This window comes from Rattus norvegicus, chromosome 15, assembly GCF_021556685.1.
Source record: "Rattus norvegicus strain SHRSP/BbbUtx chromosome 15, alternate assembly SHRSP_T2T, whole genome shotgun sequence".
Classification (NCBI taxonomy): domain Eukaryota; kingdom Metazoa; phylum Chordata; class Mammalia; order Rodentia; family Muridae; genus Rattus; species Rattus norvegicus.
The window spans coordinates 56,503,263-56,519,865 of record NC_141548.1 but is presented as its reverse complement, the minus strand read 5'-3'; the positions used below and the strand labels follow the sequence as shown (position 1 = coordinate 56,519,865).

The 16,603-nt window shown below is 42.0% G+C and overlaps 1 protein-coding gene across 10 annotated transcripts in view; it reads right to left on the bottom strand.

Annotated features, from left to right (window-relative positions):
- Positions 1–1,556: 1,556 nt before the first annotated feature.
- The window catches only part of Zc3h13 (zinc finger CCCH type containing 13), a 64,493-nt gene continuing 49,446 nt past the window's right edge, over positions 1,557–16,603 (bottom strand). For 2 of the 10 annotated variants that reach the window (XM_087585705.1, XM_087585714.1), the window contains 7 exons: positions 15,727–15,830; positions 14,245–15,441; positions 13,300–13,812; positions 9,709–9,861; positions 8,594–8,794; positions 6,487–6,650; positions 1,606–2,436 (listed from right to left, as the gene is read on the bottom strand). In XM_087585705.1, coding sequence (XP_087441831.1) covers positions 2,266–2,436; positions 6,487–6,650; positions 8,594–8,794; positions 9,709–9,861; positions 13,300–13,812; positions 14,245–15,441; positions 15,727–15,830 — 2,503 coding nt within the window. In that variant the 3' untranslated portion in view covers positions 1,606–2,265. 10 annotated transcript variants of the gene reach the window in all.

Genomic DNA, 16,603 nt, shown 5'->3' with positions numbered 1-16,603 from the left:
AGCTATTAGTTCTAGAACTTGAAATTTCTTTAAACTAAATTATTTCTCTTGGACTTTAAACCTCAACACGGCAGATACTGATGTTACCTACTATAGTCAGAAAGTGGTTTCCTGCTGGCATGCGCCCTGAGGTTGTAACTTTCTGTTGTTTATTTACAGCATTTGGAAAGAGAAAATGACACCTAAAGATTTACTTATTTTCCCCCTTTTTCCTCTAGTTATATTTCCTACAAATGTTTCCAAAGCTACTTTGAAAGTAAGACTTCTTCCTTTGCTGTGTGGATATCCCACATATAAATATTTCTTGCGACTGATTTAGAAGAAACTCAATGTAATAGAATTGATGTTGTAAAAGATTAACTAGTGGTTTTGCTTAGGAGATATTAAATCATACAAAGGAGAATTCAGCTAAGGAAATGCTGCCTGCAAAGTATCCCAAAGTTAAGTAGCCTGTTAGTTAAGTAGCCTGTTAGTTAAGTGGCCTGTTAGTTAAGTAGCCTGTTAGTTAAGTAGCCTGTTAGTTAAGTGGCCTGTTAGTTAAGTGGCCTGTTAGTTAAGTGGCCTGTTAGTTAAGTGGCCTGTTAGAGATGAGCACACACCAGGATGTGAGAATATAAGTGTCTGCTCACAGGGTGGACCAGCCTTCAGACCCTTCCTCAAATACGCCTGGACCAGGCAGGTCAGGGGGTGTCACAGGGCCACAGTGAATGTTAAGTACTGAACCATAAAGCCCTCAGTTCTCTCTTGAGAAAAGCGTAGTCCTACCAGATGGGCAAGATGAACCTGGGTAACACTGGTGTGCTTAAGAGAAATTCCAGCACTATCTTTACTGTGTAAATCTCTCATCTGCCCAAGTAACCAGGCTTGGAGTCTCCTGCCTCTGTTTAATTTGTTCAAAGAGTAACCTGGGGCCAGGATCTAACAGAGATTTAAAGAAGACTATGTATATAAAACGCATAAGCCCAAGTAAGGTGTACAAGCTAGCAGAAGCGTCTAGCTGACTCTTACCTGGGCATCAACCCCAGCCAGCTGTGTGATTAGTAAAGGGCTCGGACTTGACTTCTCACTGGGAAGACATGCTATTGCCAGAACAAGATGAACAAGCACACTACCCCAGTGTCTCCATGCGATCTCCAGAGATGGGATACTAGGCCAGAGAGAAGTAACACAGGCTCAGGGCTTTAAAAGAGCCCCAGGAGTGACTCAGAACATCTCCTCTATTTTAATCACCCAGCACTACTGTCTGCCCAATTCTTCAGTTTGTCACCTATCCCAGCTCCTAAGAGTCTACTTCATGAACTAAACATACACACAAGAACAAACTATTCTGAAATGTAAAAAGTAAATTTCACACAGTACAGGATGGGTGGAGGCACTCAGAGCTGAGATGAGGTGGCAGGGCTCTCACTCTGATCACAGGTTTGTGAGCTCTTGCTTTGCTTCCAGAATTACTAGCGGGGTAAGACGTGCATCCTCTGGTATCCTCTCACACACGCAAATGCCCAACAAAGTACACACGCAGGAAAATATGTGAAGCATGAAACGATACGGGTTTCTCAGTGTCTGGAGTCTGATTAATAAAGAGCAAGGAAAATCTACAACAAGAAAAGGGAACGTACATTTATTAAAAATAAAATAGCACACAGTCTCTGATAATGAACAATTAAACCCCACTCAAAAGTCCAAAGACTTCCAATATATAATGTAGCAATGTACATGTGTAAAAAAAAATCCCATGGAGTCATTTATTTTAGAATTTTCAAAAGAAAAAAGCAAACCCACTGGGGTTTCCTTGTGAAGACTGCCTCCGGGCGCACTCGCAAGGCCGGCGCACCTCAGAGCTCTGTACACGGCACTGCAGCCTGTGCAGCAGCCTCTAGCGACACACCTTTCTGACTACGGTCAGTTCTGCGTGGTGATCCAGAATAAAAATCAGTGCTTTTATTTCATAGGAAGTATTCATAGGCTGGAAGAGCAGGGGTGACCTGGTTACTTAAAATCTTCAATTTTAATGAAGACACAGACGAAATTACTAAATCTAGACATTTTCACATTATTTTGCCTGAGTGTCAATTACTGTATAAAAATTAATGTAAAATCTTAAATGAACCAAAACTGGTGTCTCTGAAGACTGAAGTTCTTCACATCTGATGTGGCCGGTGACTCTTCTGTCTCTGTAATTAGCAATGTCTCAAAACAAAAAACTTTGAGAAAGATTATGCACTCCTGTGAAGAGAGAGCAAACGGGCCGTCCTCAATCTCTGCCTAGGACACACACAGCTCCTGCTGGCCACTGCACGGGGCTAATTTCCCATCTTCAGTCTTTTCCTGCCCAGGGGTGTGGCAGGAAGTCTTCCTCTTGAGTAACCGAAGACTCAGCCGAAGCAGCTCGTTGTCCACCATCGGAGTGTTGGTGTACGCCTGCTTCACGGTTCCCTATTTGGAGGAAACACAAGCAACAAGCTGGGTGACAGTGGGGAGAAGAGGCAGGGTAGCTCCACCCGGCCCCAGTGTCAGCTGAGCACTGACTCTCAACTCCACGGATGTTAGAGCAGAACTAGGACCCTGCTCAAGACCAGTCAAACGAGCTTCAGTGGGCACCCAGTTCAGCTCTTACTATAGTGGGCTCCTTCCCAGTTCCCAACAAGTAATGAGCTCCATTTAATCTGCATTTCTGGTGAGAAACGCAGAGAAGAAGAACAACGCTGAGCCTCTGCTTCTCCCTGCTGACTGACACCTGTATTCAATCTTGCTTTCGCCTGACAAGGCGTAAATTCTGAGAAAAGAATCACTTTGTCCTCATTTTTCCTTCCTAAGTCATACATTCTTTACTCCTTATTAGTCTCACAGCATTTGGGCCATAGAACAGAATAAAATAATTTTTTATGTACAATTCTATGAGGTTTAATACACATACAGATTTATGGAAACATGGCAACAATCAGGGTAGACAGACATTGTCTTTACTCCATGCAGCATTTACCTCATATTCGTGACCCTAATCCTGGCAACCACTGATGTCTTCTGTTCCTCACTGTTCCTCAAAAGTCACAGAAATACAGGTCAGGCCTAACCTACTGCTCTTAGTTCCTCTCTTCAACATAATGCCTCTGAGAGTCATGCATGCTGCACCGGATGCCAGGAGTGCGTTCTGCCGACAGGCACTAGTAATGGTCAGCTGTGCTGCGGCTCATTTCTGCTGAGGAAGGACCCTGGATGTGGTTTCAGTGTGGGGACCAGTGTGGTCAAGGTTTAGCTGGCTAGTTCTTTTTGGTAATTAATAGGATTTCACTGCAGCCTTAATTTATATTCCATAACAGCTAGTGATGATATACATCTACTCATGTGATTAACATTGGCATAATGTCTGTTTAAATATTTCACCATTTTGAAAATTTTTCTATTATTTTTTGTTAATTCTTGAGAGTATCTGTATATATTTGGGATATTTAGAAGATTATTCATAAGTACTGTCTCCCACTGTCTTTTTTTTAACCAGTGTCTCAATTTATGAAGAGAAATGATTATTTCATAACAAAAGTTAGTTTTAAAATCTGAAATTATTTTATGCTTTCCTGTCCCTCTTCACTGGTTCTATTTGTGTCTGTTTACTTGTGGAATCTGCTCACTTCCACTTAACTGAAATTCTATTATTTACCTATAACTACATTATTTTAAATATATTTTCACAATAGCTTGAAATTAATAGATAAATTCTCCCATCTATTTATTACCTTTGTGTGTGTGTGTTTGTGTGTGTGTGTGTGTGAAAATGGTATGACCAGGCTCCACAGAAACACTAGAATCAGCTTATTCATCTCTACAAGTGGTTGGGTTTTTATCAGAATTTTGTTAAATTTGTACACCAGTTTTTTTGGAGAATAGTAATCTTAACTATTACATGATATGATCATGTATTTTTTTCTTTTTAGTCTGATATGTAGAGCACAGTGAATGATTTTAGAATGTTGGCCAGTCTTTGATTTCTGGGGTAACCCATATTTGATTGTGATACAGAGTTCACTTTATTTATTCTTAATTTGATTTCCCAACATTGTGTAGGATCTTTACGACTGTCTACATGAGAGGGGATGAACGGCAGTTTTCTCAATGCTGGACTGTGACATAAGCTAGGAAGGAGCCCTGCTGCTTTCTTTCTGGAAACACTGTGTAGAATCAGTATTTGTTTTGTTATTATCCTGGCTTTTTCTTTTCTTGTAATATATAGCAGACTTGTAAGCATGCATGTCCAGGAGTAGTACTGAAGTAGATATAAAGCTACTTAAGTCTTCTATTCTTACACAGATTTCGTAGTTTGAGGACTCAGTCTATTCACTGCTACTAAACTGAACGTTAAACTCAACCTTTGTCTTTTCTTCTTCTGTTTTGGTGCTCAGTGCTGAGGACTGAACCCAGAGCCGTGAGCTTGCCAGACAATCCCTTCATCATGGAGCCACACCCAGGCCCCTACTATCCTCCTATCCCTATGGCATTCATAATGTCATTGAAATTTTTCTTCTCGTTACTGCTCATCAACGTCTTCTTAGTTTAGCTGGGAGACGACTAATTTCTTTAAAAAACCAAACATACAAACAAACAAAAAAGCCCAGCTTTTGGTTTTACTATGAATTTTTTAATGTCCTTCTATCTCCATTTTTTTTAATCTGCTATTATATCCTTCCTTTTATTTGCTGTGTTACTCTAATATTATAATGCTAAAATGATTTTAAAATTCATTTACAATAGCTATGTGTTTTCTTAATTTTTCCTAAGGTGCTTTATATGTAAATACTTCAAAGTAATTTTCCCATAAAGTTACAATGTCAAATATGTAATTAATGGTTTTCCCACTTTTTGTCCCTGGAGGAGAATCCAGCACTGCTCTCTTCTTCTCTTTTATAGTGACACAAAGCTCAATCTCAGTGTTCTCACAGGGCTTTGGAGCATTTAAACTGCTTTCAGTTCTGTCCCTTTCTCAGCTTGTGCTATGTTTATAACCTCGGCTGGTCTCAAGCTCAAGACCCTCCTACCTCCCCTCAGCAGAGTTCGCAAGCTACACAACAGAGTTCACCAGGTCCAGCTACTGCCAACGTCTTTAACACTGAGAAATCGGAACACTCACAATTCTTTCTGCGGATGGATCAATTAAGACATTTATAATGAGTCATTAAACGTCACAATGTGTAATATGGTCCATTAATTATCTGTACTCTGAATTACAAGGTACAAGGTTCTAAACAATTCTCTTTGAGACTTTTCAGGGCTTTTTAGTTGCTACTGTATTTGAGGGACACAACAGTGTATTAGGGAGGAACCAACAAGAACTATAAAATATATTTTACACAAAGTGGGCAGTATCCTGAAGATACTGGCACTCCTTATTAGAATCAGCCATAACAGGATGCAAGTGTAATATAAGACGGAAATAATAATAGAATGGTGGTGACTGCTATCAGTGCCCAACTACAAAGAGGACTGACTACATACGTGCTTAGGAGAGAAATGCTGAGTTTAGAAAGGCTGCCAGGAGAGACGGTGCCCAGGCAGAAGAATGAGAGATATTAAGGACATGCGAAACAGAAATAGCAAAGGAGAATGATGACTGTTCTTCAAAAGCCATTTTTAATCAGGACTTTATGTGGGGAAGATAGACAGATGAGAAAGACAGACAAGGAAGAGGGGGAAGAGAAGGAGAAGACAGTGAGATGAGACAGATAGAGAGGGAAGGAGGGAATAAAGGAGGGGGAGACAAACAGGGAGAGGGAGAAAGAACCTACAGAAGCCAGAAGAGGGTGCTGGATCCCCTGGAGCTGGAGTTATAGGTGGCTATGAGCCACCTGACAGGGTGCTGGGAACTGAACCGCAGCCCTCTGGGAAAGCAGTGAATGCTCTTAACCGCTGAGCCGCTCTCTAGCCACATAGACTTGACTTTCTAAAAAGTCTCCCATTCCTCCTGTGTTCATTTTAATCTTTAGAGAGGGTTCATATCATTTTTTTTTATAAATTTAATCTCCTCAAATCTATTTTTCTTTATAGCAATATTATAGAAAGATAATCAATGTTTTCTTATTGACTCCTGTAAAATCTCAGTGCTTTTCTAACTTTACCAGACCAAGTTTCTTCTGTCATACTGCCCATGTCGGCCACATTCACCTACAGTCCCAGTTTCTAACTTTAAAAAGCCTAAGACTCTTTCATCAGATCCTTCTCATATCTAAAGAAACTCCTCTTTCTGACTTCAAACCACCTTTGTTACTCTGCAGTAAATACTATACACAGACTGATCTGTCTGCTTACATTAAGGAGCTCTGCTCACATGCAAACATTTCACGAATGAATAGACTTTCTGTGCATGAAGTTTGGAATGACAATTACCACTCAACAAGCACCATGTGGGTTCTTCCTTTAGGTGCCTGGGGACTAGGAAAGCAAAGTCACAAGCAGTTAAAATGGAACATACTATTCCTACCAACCACTGCGTGGTACCTTTTCGTTCTTCACAAGCTGCTTCCGGATTGCAGAATCCCGTCTGAAACATAATGCTTTACAACATGGTCCCAGGTCACTAAGGAGACTCGCCCGCTCTTCTTTTCGAAGTAAAGCAGCCATGTTGAGAGCCCCTAGTTCATGTTCAAAAAGGCTGTCTGCATCTTTCAATCAAAACAAGCATACATTAAGTTTCCCTTAAAGGTAAGTGTCACCACTGACTTAACTGAATACTTCAAGACCTCCTCATTTACTAAACCTTAGTGAATGACTTGTCAAAGCTAGCAGCAATAGTTCCCCATAAAAGGATCTTCAACACATAGGTACCTTGTTCATCTTAGTAAGAACAATAGTGTGATGTTGTTTTAGATTTAAAATGTGCCAAAAGCAGTCTTCAGAGGGAGAATAAGGCCATTGACTACTGACTTTGGAGAAAGGTGAAGCAAGAGCATTTAAGTCAAACTCAGTGTGTGGCCTAGCAGTAAATACCACTTACAGTCCTATATCTCAGGACTGTTCTACAGCATGAGTGAAATGCAGTCACGGCAGAGACAGTGGTCTCTGGACCTCCAGTGTGAGCACAGCTGGCTCTTAGCCAGACGCCTCAGTCACATAAACACCTGGGACAATGTGTTAAAACACAGTAATGTGGTTTTCGATCAAACCATGTAAGGGAAAGAGAAAACACTTACCTTGACACACATGTTGACACACATACAGATAGACACATGTACACGTACACACACACACACATACACACTTTTATTAAAAAATTAGGCTGTGATAAAGTAGACAAAAACTGGGGTTAGAGGAGTTATTTTCTGAGGGTCATAGATCTAACCAAAGTAAAAAGAATGTGGTAAGAACCTTCAGGTCACTTTTCAGGTTACAAAATGTTCAATTACAATCTTAGTAGTCTTAAAATTAAGAAATTTTATTGATTATGGGACTAGGCAAAAGGACATGAGCTCATGAAACTTTTAAAACAAAAAATTCCTCTCCAAACAAACAAACAAACAAACAAACCAACCAACCAACCAACCAAAAAAACCCTTTTAGGGATATAAAATAAACGTGGTAAGTAATGGTGCCTTCACTCTTTCTCCCTCCCCTTGTCTAAGCATCTGTCCAGCATCACTGACAAAAGCTTTAGTAAGCTACAAAACAAACAGCAGAACAAAACCACCAGTATTCATACATTAAAAGGTTCAATTTTGCTAAGGTGAAAATAATTGAGATGAAATATCTGACTAAATACCAACAATGAAGACATAATGCTGCTCTAGTCCGGGCTCTGCTCTCAGTGTCTTCCCTGTAGTCACTGGTCTGCGCTTACTGCAGTCCCAAGACCTTGTGGTATAACTACCCCGACTGCAGCTCACAGGAATGGACAGATGGGGTGGCAGGCAGGATGTTCTCTGGATTACAGATCAGCCACCCTACCCACCAAGCTAAACCATTCTTACTAAAGGCCTAACCTAGACTCTGTATTTGCATACATTCCTCTGCTTGTTACCTGGAGAAAGGGTTGTGAAGTCATCCATCATTTGCTTAGGAAAAACCTACCAACTTCATGAACTGTTTTGTTTAGCCCTGGGCAAAGCTCTGTGTATTCTGACACCTGAACTGTTAAAAAGCATTTTCTCTTTTCTGTGGTGCTGCAATTGAGTCCAATGCCTCCTGCTTACACTCAGTCACTGGGTTAAACCCTTAGCCTTCAGAACATGTTTGAGGCTGGAGAGATGGGTCAGCGGTTAAGAGCACTGACTATTTCTTCCAGAGGTCCTGAGTTCAATTCTTAGCAACCACATGGTGGCTCACAACCATCTGTAATGGGAACGAATACCCTCTTCTGGTGCGTCTGAAAACAGTTACAGTGTACTTATGTAAGTGAAATAAATAAATTTTTTAAAAAGTTTTGATATAAAAAGTTCATTTTCTTATGTTTTCTTCAGAATTAAGCTTTTCTTGAACTTAAGAAATAATATAAATAACTCCTTAAAACAGTTCCTAGAGCACAAGTTCTATAAGACAACCAAATGGAATCCTTCCCAAGAGCACACTAATCTTTACAGCATGTTATACAGTTAGGGCAAAGTAAAGTTACCTTTGGGTTTCTCTAGAAGTTGTTGACATGTTTCTTTAACTTTTGTAAAGAGCTCAGAACCGGCCAACTTTTTAGAAATCCCAACTCGTAGTAGCACGGCTCCGGGTGTGAACTTTAAGAGTGCAGCCCCGGGCTCTCTCGGCTCTTTCCGATGCTTTGGCATTAGTCCAGACCAGTCCACATCTATCACATCTAATGGATCTGTAACAAAGTTAAAGAATGGAAGAACAGGACTTTATTTTATACCAAGAAACTGCCTCCTGAGGCTGGCGTGAAGGTGTCTGCAGTCAGAGCTTATGTGCACCCCAACAAAAAGATAAGTGACTGAATGTAAAAGAGTGCTACAGTGACTAGTAACACACAGCAGGTAATCAGCTGAAGAGGACGTGACAAATCACATCTCTAAGTTAGGAAATAAAAGGTCACATGAAATAAGAGTATTACAGAGATCCAGACCAAGCCCAGTGACTCCTTACCTAGAACAACAAGAAAATGAGACAAGGCAGGCATGGGGTACATGTGGGTAACCTGGGGTTTGGGGAGGCACAGGCAGGAGAGTGAGGGTCGCCTCAGTTATACAGGGGGTTTGAAGTCAGAGATCCTGTCTCAAAAACTAAAATCAATGCTTGCACATGAGGTGGCTGGCTCCCTGAGATCAAGGGTGTGGCTGAGATCAAGGGTGCTGCTTCCCAGAACTCAATCAAGCGAGCTGGCAATGAACACAGCACACTAGGACAACAGTCAGGGAGTGGACAGATTTCAGAAAAGGAACTGTATCAACTGTGTTCAAACAGACTTCAGCTCTCTCTATTTCTGAAAGTTGCTTAAAAAGTTGACTGAGTCCACGACAGTTGTGAAGTCTTGCACCACATACCTGCCATGTTGGACACTGACAAACAAATGGGATTTGGTGAGATAATATGCATCTTTAACTTGGGAAAAGAAATCTTACAATTCTCTCTTCCCTAGGACGCGCTTTCACAGGGACTGTGGATTGTGAATACAGATGCACACACCGTGACACTCTTAATGGGAAGAGCTAAGAGGCCCGCACCACCTCTTCCAAGGACACATTCCCTCATACTGCAGTTCTTCTGGGCTCTGCAGTGCATTACCTGGCATCTTCTCTTCTTCCTGCTGGTCCTCTCTCTTTTCTGCATCCCCTGCCAGAATTTCATCTAGCTCGTCGTCACTGATGGGCTCATAGCCTTCCCCAGCACCAGACCCTAACGAATGCGCATCATCTAACTTGGACTCGTCATCTCCTGCTAAACAGGCAAAGGAAGTTCATGTCAAAAATAAATAAATAAAAACTAAACGGGAGAGGTAAAAACTAAAGTGGAATTAAAAGGCAGATAGCACTGGGTACAATAAAAGGACATGCAAAAGGTTGTTTTTGGTTTTAACCAGAAAACTACATTTCTCAGTCAAACACTTGATAACTTAACCTGAAAAAATTTACTAGTCACATTCTGTGCACACTCAATTTGTGCCATTTCACCCCTGCCTCCCTTCCCTCTGCTGGAGCCCTTTTTCAACACACCCCCTCCTATTCCATGCCTCCTTTTTGTGTGTTAATTTTCAACAATAATGCCTGAATATTGAGAAAAAATATAACTTCTAAAGGCTATAGAACAAACTCATTTTAAAAACTTGCAAACCTATTTCAAACTACATACAAGCTCGAATCTTAGTCTATGATACTTAGCTCATATCTAACATTCTAACAGTGAGGCACAAATATGAAAATGCATTTAATTTCCACTACTGCTCCATTCCACGTCTCTGTCTCAATGTTTTCCTTACTGAATACAATTGTTGGAGAAATGCTTTAATGTAGTATCAGAGTGTTTGTGTTGCCATCAGCAGTATAAATCCTATTTTGTATTTTATCGACTTTCCCCCCAACTATTCCCCAGCTAAGCTTTTATTTCCTGCTGAGTTAGTTGTAAACCTAGTCCCCAAACTATAAATTTGCTTAATTATTTCTAAGCTACATATTTTATGGATCTATAATCCTTGTTTGCAAACCATAGCAACAGCTCGTGGGTATTCATCTGCAGCATAAAAAGTTTGAGGCTGTAAAGTAAGTAGTTCTAATAATTCTAGCAGGTTCTCTACTTTTCATAAAGAGTCTGAGGCTGTAAAGTAAGTAGCTCTAATAATTCTAGCAGGTTCTCTACTTTTCAGAGGAATCCCTTTACGCACTCTATTATCCTCAGTAACAGCGACACACTGCTGGTCGGTGAGGCCACTGCAGGACGTCAGAGTCCTTCCTTGCTCATGCTGAGCAATGAAGCTGATCCTAACAAGAAAAGTGGAACCTAGGATTTTAGAGCTTTTCAACCAATTACATTTTTATACTATGTAACTTGGTTGGTCTCCAGAACTGATTTTTGATTTCTTCAGATTGACAATCTTGCTCTCAAATCAGTGACCCCCAGACTGCTACTGCCTCAGCTAGCCTCTGAGCCCTGGCGTATGGTAGAAGGCACTCTGACCACCGAAGCCTCCACTGATGCTGAGATCCAGCCTGAGCCCGAGGCACAGACCACAGGCACAGCAGCAGCAGTGCTGGCCCCGTGTGCTCTCAGCAGAGTGGCCGGTGAGGTCCTGCTGAGTCTCCGGCGTGTGCATTACTGAAAAGTTCATGCTGGCATGTGTAACACCTCATGAAAGCTGCACCACTGTGGCCTCCTGAACCCCTTCCACAGCAGAGTCTCCTCCCCCGACAATGGTTTACTGATTATTCTTTACTGTAAAATTCTGTATTTTCTCAACATCCCCAAGGCAAGCTATTCCAATATTATTACACTAATAAATTTCTAAAAATAAATGTACACAGCAGAGTTTAGGTTGTCAAGTTTATCTCACTCACTCTTCTCTACCATAAGCTGAGTAAAATACGTGATAAACAATTACTTTCTAAATATTTATGCATTATCTGTGGCTACAGTAAAGAAATGATATATTCAAGATAGGTCCTAAAAGACCTATTATGATGATTAGTTCAATTACATTCAATTACATCCCAAGGCTGCACTTCCATTAGAACCATAACTTGTGACCTGATGCTACTTATACCCAAAATTGAGATGAGAATGTAATGTGATGAAAACTTAGATGTTTTGTTAAATGGAAAAATAGGCATACCAGAAGTTACACAACCAACAGATTTAACAATCTACCTTTCTAAACTTTACTATACAGGCCAATGCTATTATACAGCAAAACAAAACAATGAAACAAAAAACCCCAAGCAAAACAAAACTTAATAATCTGGTGAGTTGAAATGAAAGGTTATTGTCAGAACAATGACGTAAACCTGGACAGTAAAATTGGAGAGTCCAGGCGAGGCAGAATTTCCAAAGAATTCTCAGAAGCCATCTCCTGTTAACCTGAGGTACAGAGTTCAAGAAATATTAGGTGGAGAGTGCACGCACAGGCTGAGCATGGACAGCATTGCTGTGATGACACAGTCCTGATGACAAAGGGTGAGAGTGACAATTCATCAACAGAAGGAAACCCTGGGAAAGTCATTCTGAGACACTGCAGGAATGCTTACAGATACAGCCCAGGGGAGCACCCGAAGGCAAGCAATACATCAGGGTTTTGTTAGAGTGAGAGAGAGATGACAGGAGATGAAAAAGAGGCTGAAGAAAAACGGGAGACCAGACATGTGGAGTCAGCTGTCTGTGTCCTGGGCATGAGCACATGAACAATGATATTCATTACTTTGAATTGCCATATAACAGCATTTGACCTAGAGTAAAATCCACTGATGTAAAAGTGACTGTTTACACACTTGATACCTTTACCTTAGCTTTCTTATTACATTTCACCTCAATTTTGATATAAATAACATGAAATCATGAGTCATGGTTTTAACGAAGTTTAGATTTTCTGCATAACTAAATTGAATTGAACAGTAACAAACTAAACGGGTTGTAATATCTCTTTTTTGTCTAAGGTCACTATCAGCCCAACTCTAGTGAGTCAGTTTGTCTGGCACAGTGGGAGTGAAAGGTGTTGGGAGAGACAGTGGGGACAGAGGTTCCATGACTTAAGACTGACTCTGCGTGGATCACGTGGCTGATGTGGCCCTGGATTCTAACTAAAGAGCAAAGAGTGGCATCAGGCCTATCTGCTACCCAACAGTTTTAGGGGTGGGGTTACAGGGTGTTCTTTTCTACTGCCCGAGCAAACAGGAGCCACTAATGGCTATCTAATGCTTCACTTCAATTTCTGTCACATGTTGAGACAAGGTCCTGCTTTGTAGACCAAACTGACTTGAACCTGATTCTCCGGCCTCAGCCTTCCTTCCCGGAGAGAGTTCTATAGGTGTGAGCCATCATGCTGAGCTGACAGTGTTTTAACATGTAAGAGTAAGATGTGATGTTATTACTGGCTGTAAGTTATGCAGCTACGTGAGCTATTTCAACATGTAGGCAGTGGTTGAAGTGGCTGTCCTGACACTCCGCTCCCTCCTTTCTACTTTAATCACCACTTCTTTACCTCACCAAGCTCTCTGAGCAAAGTCTACTAAATGACACACCTTTCCTCCCAGGCTTTCCTTACTCATCTACTCCACTGGAACAGATGCAGTCAACTGTCTACTTATTCATGGGTGACTTTTACAGAAAATGCCATCCTGCAGAAAACTGGAAAAGGATTGGAGCAATACAACAGAAGAGCGGCGCCCTCACCTTCCAGACTCTCTGTTCTCTCCGCTTTACTCACATCCTCAAACCCCTGCGCAGACCCCAGGTCTCTGTCCATCCTTTCTTTGTCCAAGGCCACAGAGTCCCGGGAGCTGCCCTCCAGGTCTCTGTCGTGTTCACTCTCCAATTTGACTTCACTTCGCTTCACAGATTCCAACTGAGACGTCTCAAAAGTTCTATCTCGTTCTCTGTCTCTTTCCATGGGGTCGGCGACCAGTCTCTCTCTCTCTCTGTCCAAGTCTCTCCTTTTGTCTCGGTCTCTCTCGCGTTCCCGAAGTCTATCACGGTCTCGGGTCCGAGGCCACTCTTTGTCTGCTTCCCGGTCCCACTCCCTTTGTCTGGGATCTCTCCGCTCCCTCTCACGCTCTCTGTCATGCTCATACCTATCTCGTTCTTGAAGCCGGTCTCTGCTGTCAAATGACCCAGACCTGGAGTGAACCTGTCGGTCTGACTCAGGAGAGCTTCTTCTGGAGCTGTGGCTTCTGGAATCCTGGCGATCTAAAGCAAGTGCACATGTGTAAAGTTATACAAGAACGGGGCAGAATGCTTACTCTACAGTCCCTCACTTTTCTAACTTCTACACATTCTGTTTATATACTTTATATTTCTATATCTGTAATCCCATACGTCCAAACTCATTTTAAGGAAAAAACCTACCTCTCAATTACAGTGCTAATTAAAACAGTGTCTCAACTGTCCTTGTCTATTTTCAGTATGGACTGAAGCATCTGTAACACACACAAGCCTAGTAGGCATTGGTATGGCTGAGTTTAGTCCTTCCCTATCATATTTTCTATGGTCAAAAAGGTGGCACTGGCTGCAGGAGGGAAAGAGAGTTAAAATACATAAGCTGGATCAGTAACACACTCCCAAGATCCTGTGTGAACACTGCACTGCATGTGTTTCTTCATCAGAAGACAGCTTTATTACCTGAAGAAGTACTCCGACTGGGCTCTCCACGCTTTAACTGATCGATCCTAGATTTTCTCTCTCCTGTGAGCTCTAGGCTCTTTGTCTTTTCTCTATCTCTGGAGCCACTGTGGAGCACTCTCTTCCGACCACCCTGATCGTCCCCACTTCGATGTGCAGAATCATTAGATGGGGAGCGCAGGCGACCAGAGGTATGGCTGCGGTGACTCCGATTGCTTCCCAGGCTGCTGCTTCTCTTTTGATCCACCAGTTTGCGATGTGGTGTATCTTCCAGGGTCACATGAGACACCTCTACCTTCTCCCCTCGTGCCCTGTGGCATTTTCTGTGTGAGTCTTCACTGGCATTGATATTGGAGGTGGCACCAGAGCTTGAAATGGTGGTAGAGGTGGTGGCAGAAATGGCTGAGGCGGCAAGAGCAGTGGCTGCAGTACCGGCAGCAGCCACAGGGGGCGGGGGAGGGAGAAGAGACGACATGGGGGAAGGGGTGCTCCCGGGAGTGGCCGCAGCTGCAGTGTGCTCAGCTTCCAAGCCGTCTGTGCGGTCAGGCACATCCTCATCAGACCAGTCACTAAAGGCGGTATCTTCTTTCTTCAGGGGATCCTCAAGGATGCCTTCCTTGTCAGTGGAAATCTCAATCAGCTCCTCCTTGATGGCAAGAGGGGGTGTGCGTGGACCCCTCTTCTTCTTACTCTGCGGGGCTGCCTCTTCGTCAGAAACATCAGAATCCCCCTTGGATCTTTTACGCTTTTTTTCAATGTTTTTCTTTTTCTGTCCTTTTTTTGGTGAAAACACTTGACTATCCTCGTGTGTCTCAGGGTTGCCCCTCTCTATTCCAACATCCTCCTCCCTCTTTTTCTTTACGGGTTTCTTCGGAGCTTTTGCTTTTTTCTTTTCATCATGGGCTCGATCAGACCCATCTCGGTCGCGGTCTTCAGCCTGGCGATGGCTGAGCAGGTCTTGCGCGCTGCGTGCTCTCGAGCCGCCGTCCACGCTTTCTGTCTGCTCCCTTTGCCTGTCGCCACAAGAAAGCTTCTCTTTGAGTTCTTGTTCTTCATAGCGCCTTGAACTCTCCTTCCTTTCCGATTTACGCTCCTCCTCTTTCCATCTACCCTGCCTGTCTTCTGTGAGGTGGGACGGGCTGAGAGAACGAGATTCCTGTGGCCGTACGACCTGGCTCAAGAGTCTATGCTTTTCATCTATACAAAAATAAAAGCAATCACATTTCATTAAGTCAGTAAGTAGAACACCACACTTAAACTTCAAACTCAGTTTTCATTTCAAAATGGCAATAAAAACAAAAATGCAACCCTAACCACCAATATTAAGAAAAGATGGTGGCCTGGTGTAAAAGCAGTATTCCTAAGACACTCTACTCACATAAAGAAACATAGAACAAAAGCATTTTACAAAGTCTGGCTCATCAGTCAGAGGACAGACTCACGGCTACAGTGTGCACGCACAGATAGAAAATGATTACTCACTTTTGTCATCCCCACTGTGGTAGGTGTCACTGTCAGGAGAATGCTCCCGCCGGCGCTTGGGGGACTGCCGGGGGCTGGGACTCCCTTCATTTCTATAGCGTTTCCTAAATTTGAACAAATACAAGTTATAAAGTTCCATGTGGGAAAAAGAAGCCTTTTATACTCTGCTTTTTACCAGTATTTCTTCACATAAGTAGAACGTACAATCCCAGCAAAGGGACGCTGTCAGAGCTATACTCGGAATGGACATCTGGGTTTTTAATAAAATTTCTTTTACTTCATTTGCTAAAATATAAATCTGTGAATTAAAAATCTACAGGGACATCCCTCTCTTTACACACATGAAACAATCATGGGAAACTTGCCAGGGCTAAATACTCCGGGCCGGTAACACAGCAGAAAAATCAATACAATAACGCATTCTGTCATACAACTTGTCAATTTTATATGCCTAATGCTGAGAAGAGGGATTAAAAACTTAAGGAGTTAAAAAGCTATAAGTGTGACTTACAGCCACATTAATTTCACACAACCTAAATAAGTTCCTTATGGTCCCCAAATCAAAGTTCTCTTGTCTGAAATTGAGAGAAAAAGTAAAAGCCCTCCTTATATGACTAAAATTATATGATACATCTAGTACCATGTGGGCATACTGGGTACATTATAAAAATTCCTTTTATCTTCAAAGCACTAAGCACTTGCCTAATGACAAACAACAACAAAAGATACGCCATGTGCTCACTTCATTTGTTTTTGTACCTAAACCTGAACCAAGTGACTTAAACACCCTGGGTACATTATTCTAATGTTATCTTATATGCCCATTAAATTCTGACCTCTTTCCCATTAAATCCTCAAGTTTTAAGAGTTAACACTG